Here is a 9,043-nt window from a genome sequence, read left to right as displayed (position 1 = left end):
CAGAGAGCGAGGAGGACAGAGAGCGAGGACAGAGAGCGTGGACAGAGAGCGAGGAGGACAGAGAGCGAGGAGGACAGAGAGCGGGGACAGAGAGCGAGGACAGAGAGCGAGGACAGAGAGAGCGAGGACAGAGAGCGAGGACAGAGAGAGCGAGGACAGAGAGCGGGGACAGAGAGCGTGGACAGAGAGCGAGGACAGAGAGCGAGGACAGAGAGCGTGGACAGAGAGCGAGGAGGACAGAGAGCGAGGAGGACAGAGAGCGGGGACAGAGAGCGAGGACAGAGAGCGAGGACAGAGAGCGGGGACAGAGAGCGGGGACAGAGAGCGAGGACAAAGAGAGAGCGGGGACAGAGAGCGAGGAGGACAGAGAGCGAGGACAGAGAGCGTGGACAGAGAGCGAGGAGGACAGAGAGCGAGGAGGACAGAGAGCGGGGACAGAGAGCGAGGACAGAGAGAGCGGGGACAGAGAGCGAGGACAGAGAGAGCGAGGACAGAGAGCGAGGACAGAGAGCGAGGACAGAGAGAGCGAGGACAGAGAGCGAGGACAGAGAGAGCGAGGACAGAGAGCGAGGACAGAGAGAGCGAGGACAGAGAGCGAGGACAGAGAGCGAGGACAGAGAGAGCGAGGACAGAGAGCGAGGACAGAGAGAGCGGGGACAGAGAGCGAGGACAGAGAGCGAGGACAGAGAGAGCGAGGACAGAGAGAGCGAGGACAGAGAGCGAGGACAGAGAGAGCGAGGACAGAGAGCGAGGACAGAGAGAGCGGGGACAGAGAGCGAGGACAGAGAGCGAGGACAGAGAGAGCGAGGACAGAGAGCGAGGACAGAGAGCGAGGACAGAGAGAGCGAGGACAGAGAGCGAGGACAGAGAGAGCGAGGACAGAGAGCGAGGACAGAGAGAGCGAGGACAGAGAGCGAGGACAGAGAGAGCGAGGACAGAGAGAGCGGGGACAGAGAGAGCGAGGACAGAGAGCGAGGACAGAGAGCGGGGACAGAGAGCGAGGACAGAGAGCTTAACCTTTCTTTGATTTGCTCTGAAGTTTAGATTCTTCTCTTCCTCTGCACTCTCTGAGAGGGCGATCACGGCAAACCGCACAATTTAATTAGAGCAGAATAAAGTCAGCGAGGATAGGACACTCTTTAATTGCAGCCCCACTTTGTAATTTAGTCCGATAAGACGGGAGATAGCCTCGCTGAAGGAGGAGGAGGAGGAGGAGGTGGGTGAGAGTGAGAGGAAACGAGCGGCAGAAGACGAGGATTTGCATTTGAAAAGTGAGGTCGCAGACACACTCACACACTCACACACTCTCACACTCTCACGTCGACACATAATCACATTTGTTGTCGATCCACGTAAAGGTGAAGCTTTCAAAGCTGCTGGATGAAGACTGACTCTCACACACACACACACACACACACACACACACACACACACACACACACACACACAGACACACACACACACACAGACACACACAGACACACACACACACACACACACACACCTTCCTGTTGATTTCATCTAAATCTCCTGCTCTAAGTTGAACTAATTGTGCCACTGTGTTGTTGTCACAGCATTCTTAGACACTGGAACCATAACAAGAAGATACCTCAGCCTAACCGTTAACCGAGACCCATTTCTAACCCTAAAACCAAGTCTTAACCCTTCACATTTGTGAAAGCCAATCAAAATGTCCTCACAAAGGGAGGATTGAAACTATAATGTTGGCAAAGCAAACTTCACCAATAAAGTTCTGCCGTGTTGGGACCAGGTTTTTGTCTCCATGAGGACTTAGTGGTCCTGACAAAGTCAGTGTTTATCCACGTTTACCTTCTCTGTTTAGTACTTGTGTTAGGATTCTAGTGTCAGTGATGCAGCAGTGGACTTCATCATTGTTTTTAAATGTGTCTTTGTGTGTGTGTGTGTGTGTGTGTGTGTGTGTGTGTTCTGTTTTCTTTCTGTGTTTGTTTCCTGTAACTTGTCATATACAAAATTCTAAATAAAAACAAGTCAGTGTTTATACCAGTAAAGATACAGGTAATAATACACAGGCAACAGCATAATCAGCTGCTGAACATATTATTATATATATATATATATATATATGGAGAAGCTGAGATAAAATAGATGTTTTAGTGTTTGTGTTTTTTCTGTCAAACACCATGTGAGCTCTCACTTGACACGGACACACAGTCTCTCTCTCTCTCTTCACGGTGGACCGGTGTGAAAAGGAAGCAATCTGCCATTGATCCGGCCTTTATCACACACTGGAGCACTCATTTCACACAAAGGCCCGGCATAATGGGCGAGGTGAGGAAGAGCGACACGCGCCCGTCTCACTGACAGTGGAGTGTTTTCTCTCCACACTCAAACTTCACCTTCATTAACATAAATAACTCACAGCTGTTCAACAACAGGGCAAATATCTTCATGAGTGTGTGAGCCACAGCTTTGGGCCAATGGGGAACTCTTCCTGGAGGATTCGCTAATTCAGGTTCAGATTATTAATCTTGGCAACAACACGGCCTCTCTGGGGAAAAGTCCAATATTTTGGGGCTCCTCCTTCTCCTCCTCCTCCTCCCACCTTCTTTGAGGAAGATGGATTCTCGCCGTTCCTGATGAAAAGATGTAGCCAGTGTCTCGTGAGTGTGTTGTATTCGTGCGGCGAGGACCTTATCGTGACGCCACCGACGACTCAGCGTGAGACAAGAACGCTGAAAACATGGCTGCTCTAACCACTGAGATAGCACTGCTAACTCTCCTGCACCAAAGTCCAGAGAGATAAATCTCGTTTTTTTTACCTTGCAGGAGGAAATGAGCTGCTGCTGCTGCTCTAACTGCTGTGAAATCACAAAATAACTTACTGACTTACAACAACGCCACGTGCTGTGGTGCAGAGAGTCAGCAGTTAACAAAGTAACATCAGGAGATTCTGAAAATTAAAGATATTATCAAAGACTTGCGATGTTGTAGAATTAAACAGGCACACGTTTTATTAAATGAGCCTTTGGTCTCAATAGTGTGAATATGTGAATATGTGCTGTGGATGCTCTGGTATGAACAACACAAAGGTCAACAGAGTCCAGGTTTCTTGTGCTGTGACATTATATTGTATGCACTCGTGTTTTCATCATGCCACAGACTGTAAATATACCACTGATGATCCGTATGTTAAATATTTAAACTGTAGCAGTGTGTGTGTGTGTGTGTGTGTGTGTGACGAACAGACTGAAAGAAAATGTAACGTTTTTTTTAACATTTATTTACAAGCATCTCATGTCACATGTAACGACGGACTCATCTACAGTAAGAGACGCAAATTCATTCAGGAAAGATCCAGTGATCCTGTGTCTGTTTGTCCTAGAATCTGGAGTGATGTGGTGTCGTCGTCGTGTTCTGACAAACACTCTATACCTTTAAAACCGGAGCCCAGCCCAGGCCTGGTCTTAACTTTAGCTCTCCACAGTCTGTGGACGTGACTTTACACCCAGAACACATGCTGTGACCTTCAACGTGATATTTCCACCCATAAGACTTTAGTATTTACAGACGCACACATCACCAACAAAGTCCTCCGTCCTCCGTCCACACCTACAGTACAAATTGAGATCCATGGAATACTGCGCTCATGCTCCGGCCTGCAGTGGAGCGTCCAGAGACTTGATGTGGACGCTGGGCAGAGTGAACCAAGCCAGCGGCAGCTCTCGCCCGGCACTGTCGTCCTGGAACTTGATATTAAGGTAGAAATCTCCAGTGTAGAGGAAGAGCAGAGCGCCCACACACACCACGCTCTCTCTGGGTTTCACCTGGTGAAGGAAGAGAAAACACGTCAGGAACCACCTTCAGGAGCAGCTTTGAAAGACACTGCCTTTGATAAAGGAGCAACTTTTCATTATAAACGCTTTTCTTCTACATTTTACACCATCAGCTCTTCTTCTTCTTCTTCTTTTTTAAGATTGTTCAACATTGTACATGAAAGAGGCTCCTGTCTGGGATCCTTTCTTTTGTCACCGCAGCAGCTGTAAAAGGACCAGGCGTGTGAATTGAAAGATTACCGACTTCTCTGTTCCATCAAAGCATAATTCCCTGTTTTGTTCCCAGTCATGTGGTTTTCCTGCTCCTTCACAGCCTCCATGTGCACAACTGCTGCTCATAGTAAACGTGTCATAGAATAATCAGCGGTAGGAATGTAAATACACATGTTTTCTTCTGATGGTGTTTCTTCACGACTGCTCCACTCACCGTGTCGATGTAGAAGGTGTTGGAGCCGATGAAGGTCACGGCTTCGTCCAGCTCGTAGTTCTGGACTCCGTTCTGGTAGTCCTGATAGGGGACCACAGTCAGAGCCAGGGGTCCCACTGCGTTCTTGCTCCGATTGGTCAGTTTGACCTCCAGCGCCACGGCGTCGCCCACCTTACAGTCAGCGACGACGTCGCAGTCGCACGGCTTCCCGTTCACCAGCACATCTGGTGAGGGAGGAAAAAGAATGAAGACCTTTGACAGCGACGTTCAAAAATGGCTCACAGCGAGAGCTCAAACAATTCCTCCGTTAATGCTTCATTAATGGGTTTGAAGCTTTTCTTCATGAATGTTTCTTAAATGCTTCTTAAATGTGAGTGTTTTCTGGTTCCTTTGCTCCAGATAACAAAGAAATCCTTCAAAACAGAATCATTTTGGTTTGTGGACAAAAACAAAGACATTTGAGAACTTCATCATTTCCTGGTTTGACAAACACTCACCGACATTTTTTAAAGTTTTCTGACATTTCATTTTACGATTAATGGAGAAAATAATGGTTAGTTGCAGGTCTACAGGATTCATCTGTGTCCTCTCATGGTCTATCATACTGCTCCTGCTGCAGGATCAATAGGCTTCGTTTGTCCTCAAATTCATTTTATTGACATCATCAGTGAGCGCCAGAGCTGTGGATGTTTAACAGAATTGCCTGCTTTTAATTTTTTGCATGACTTATTTCTGTAAAGAAGGGAAACATCCTATTGTAACCTCCTCCCCCTCCTCCTCCCGCTACCCCTCCTCCTCCCCCTCCAACACACACTATTCTGAGAGTCCACGCTGCTCACATCACAGCGCTTCTGCCACAATCAACAACAACAACAACAAAAAAAACAATTGCATGAGTTCAATTCAATTCTGCTAATGTGCAGCCAGTCACTCCTGAAGTGGCACCTGTCTGACGGAGGTGCAGGCGACACCATGATTCAAGCTCAGTGAACCGGGCCAGAGAGAACACAGGGGAATCAGGGGGAACACAGGAGATCACCCAAATAAAGTCCTCTCACAGACACACACATGTTCGACATTCATGACTTGAGGGGACATTGCATTGACTTACATTCATTTCTTGGAGACTTACTCTAACCTTAACCACAATTACTACTGGCCTAATCCTAATCCTAATCCTAACCCTAACCTCAACCTAACCATGAAACATATCTTCACCTTAAAATGTAGTAATTTACGTGATGGGGACTTGCTTTTTGTCCCCACAAGGAGGACAAGTCCCCATAATGTGACTGTGTAAACAGGTTTTGGTCCCCACAACATTAGTAATACCTGGTACACACATATACACACACACACAGACACACACACAGACACACACACACACACACACACACACACACACACACACACACACACACACACACAGACCAATGGTCATACACTTCGGAGTGTCACGCTCAGTGAGTCACAGCGGCTGAGTGTGTGCGACAGCCTGATGTGGACGTGGGTGACTGAGAGTCTTCTGAAAAAACCCTGGGGAGGCTGCAGCCACAGGGGCTGACATTCAGTATTAAAGGACTAGTTTGGAGGATTTACATAATTATAATTATAGTCTTCTTTGGTGTATGACCACTTAAAGAAGAAGTCTCTCTGTCTCCAGGCCTCCACATATACTGCCATGGTTCTACGATTAAGTCCAGAGAGGACGATCAACACCAACACTGGTGTTTGTTAGTGTTTCCCATCATGTAGGTTCTTTAAATCTGGGTGTTGGAATTACACACAGTTCCAGTTTAGTTTTATGGGTATCAAACTTCAATACACTTTTCAGGACTGACTAAAATATAACAATTTAACTTCTGTGCTGCTGACTCCATCTCTGCAGGGGTAATCAGACTAGGAATCACATTATCCAGGTACGTTAGTCTGACTAAGACTAGCCCGATTTTAGCCGGACTAACGTGTTTACTGTACATGACATTAAGAAAACCTGAGTTATTGGACATGATCAGGTTATAAACTGTAGCTACACAAGCTCCTGATGGAGCACTGTGACATCTTATAAAACCACGTTCTTATTCTGAACCCACACGCTCCACACAGATTATTGTAGATTTGCTGGATTATTATTCGATGTGATAATCACATATCGAGCTGTTAATAATTTCATTCCCTTTATCATCGCAGATGACACGTTTGCACAAGTGCACTTTGCATTGCCGTAATTATTGCAATTATGCAACGGTTTGTGTAAAAGCTGAGAAGTTGCATGTGAAAGCCAACGTTGTAGTTATTACGGTCATTTCACCTGCGCTGTTGCAGGAAACTGCAGAATCTGTGTCTTTGTTGCCAGAAAGAAGAGAGCTGGAAAAATGCCAGAAATATTTATCGTAAATATGTTTTATACTGTTCAAAATGATGATATATATGTGTATATATATATATATATATATATATATATATATATACATATACATATATGTATATATATACACATGTATATAAAAACAGAAAAATAATGGTTGTGGATTAAAAAAAAGAACAATACCTACAAAATACCTATGTTTAATGTTTAGAAATGTAAAGCATATTTAGCAGAGTTATTATTGCGTGTACATCTGCTTTTAAACGCAGTCACAATGTCAATCTCATCATCTCCAGATTATCTCCTCACCAATCTGACAGCGTGTTGATGAAAATGTGCTGACACCAGTGGATTTTTGAGGTTTTCGCCTAAGTGGACACAGGGTACGCTTGAATAAATAATGTGTCTGCAGACGACAGATATAACCTCATTTTACCCCGACATCACTTACCAGACACTTGAAATAATTGGTGTTTTATTTTTAACTGAAAACCCTCTGTAGACACAAACACATGCATAGATATTTATACATATACATATACATATACATATATGTATATATATATACATATATGTATATGTATATATATACATATACATATATGTATACATGTATATATATATACATATACATATATTATCTCATCACCACTGGGCTGCTAGAGCCTATAGTGACACCTAAGCAACTGGTTATATTTAGTTTAGTTCAAAGTCTTGTTGCTAGGAGATGTATAAATTATAGGTAGCCTACATTAGTTCCAGAACAGGAAATAAATAACTTCACATTAAAAGTGAACAAAAGAGGGGACGGTTATAACGTCTGTACTCCCACACACACACACACACACACACACACACACACACACACGTTTGACATTCATCACTTGAGGGGACATTGCATTGACTTCCATTCATTTCCTGGAGACTTACTCTAACCTTAACCACCATTACTACTGGCCTAATCCTAACCTTAAAATGAAGTCATTTACGTTATGGGGACTTGATTTTTGTCCCCACAAGGGAGACTAGTCCCCATAATGTGACTGTGTAAACAGGTTTAGGTCCCCACAACATTAGTAATACCTGGAGACACACACACACACACACATCCACTCCCACACTCTGCAATCCTGGATTGTGTGTCAGCACAAAGACAATCAACAGATTTAGATAACACACACATGCACACAGAGAAAAACAAGCTGTGGGAAGAAAGAGAGAGAGACAGAGAGAGAGACAGACAGAGAGAGAGAGAGAGAGACAGGCCTCCTCTAATGAGTGTCCACACATGACATTTTATTACGGTTTTATGAGGGAAAAATAAGATTTTATCACAATGAAGGATTAAACAACTCGTCCAACACTTAACCTTCACACCAAACAAACCCGACAGGAATGATAAGATAAAGTCCCTCGTGCTTCTCGAGGGGATCTCGACAAACGTTGGCCATCTCTCTCCAGAGAGGACTTCAAAGGTCAAGACAAAGCAGCGCTTTAAAAAGCGTCTGCTGTGCGTTTCCTGTTGTGCGGCGCAGCGTGCGGCGGCAGCGTGGCGTGCAGCGTGCCGCGGTGTCTCTGTGCCCGTGCTCTTTACTTTTTACCTCCACAGCCGTCAGTGCAGTCGCTGTGTGCGAGAATGCAGCATGTCATCCACCAGGATTAAAAAGGCTAAATAAACCTGTTTTCATGCTATTTGAAATCATTTATTTCACTAATTCAACTGAACAACTGTCGCCTACTTACAGTTTACTGCAGATCACGATTAATCTGTCCATTTTCTCAATTATTCGAGTAATCGTTGGTTCATAAAATGTCAGAAAATGTTGGTCATTCTTTCTCAAACCTGGAAATGATGGTGTTTAAAGAAACCAGAAAATATTCACATTTAAGAAGCTGAAACAATCAGTAAACTTGTTCCAATTGTTTTAAAATCACACAGGCCGATTAAAAAATAGTTGACGATTGATTGAATCATTTCATTGATTAATCGAGTAATTGTTTCAGCCTTAGTTTATAATTTGCAAGATACCTTAAAACATCGAGTTTAATGCAAATACGCTCGACTAAATAGTTCTCAGAAAGAAAATAACAATAATGTTCAAACATTCAGAAGCTACATTTCGTCACTAAAGAGGTTGTAAAGACAATCTTAAAAAACAACTGTAATATAGTTTTATTTTTTGAACATTGAGACAAAAACTCAAACAAATGCTACTTTAAATCTGTGTAATATTGTTTAAATTTCAAATTACAGTGTTTGATTGTTTTTCTTCATTTTCATTTGTTAATACAGTATTTTAACGTGCAATAAATTGTAAATTTTGAAAGTTATTCTGGAAAAAAATGGAGCAAAAGCACAATTATCTGGCCCTTTGTTAATTGTTAACCCTTCAGTGCTCATCTGCAGCCTGGGTAATTTACCGTGGGAATAAT

General features: G+C 43.8%; 1 protein-coding gene across 2 annotated transcripts in view; it reads right to left on the bottom strand.

Annotated features, from left to right (window-relative positions):
• Positions 1-3,254: 3,254 nt before the first annotated feature.
• The window catches only part of trappc9 (trafficking protein particle complex subunit 9), a 162,412-nt gene continuing 156,623 nt past the window's right edge, over positions 3,255-9,043 (bottom strand). For both annotated transcript variants that reach the window (XM_058619524.1, XM_058619525.1), the window contains 2 exons: positions 4,243-4,466; positions 3,255-3,806 (listed from right to left, as the gene is read on the bottom strand). In XM_058619524.1, the coding sequence (XP_058475507.1) occupies positions 3,627-3,806; positions 4,243-4,466 (404 nt within the window). In that variant the 3' untranslated portion in view covers positions 3,255-3,626. The remainder of the gene's footprint in view (positions 3,807-4,242; positions 4,467-9,043) is intronic.

Source organism: Solea solea, chromosome 20 (assembly GCF_958295425.1).
Source record: "Solea solea chromosome 20, fSolSol10.1, whole genome shotgun sequence".
Lineage (NCBI taxonomy): Eukaryota > Metazoa > Chordata > Actinopteri > Pleuronectiformes > Soleidae > Solea > Solea solea.
This window is presented reverse-complemented; position numbering and strand designations above follow the sequence as displayed.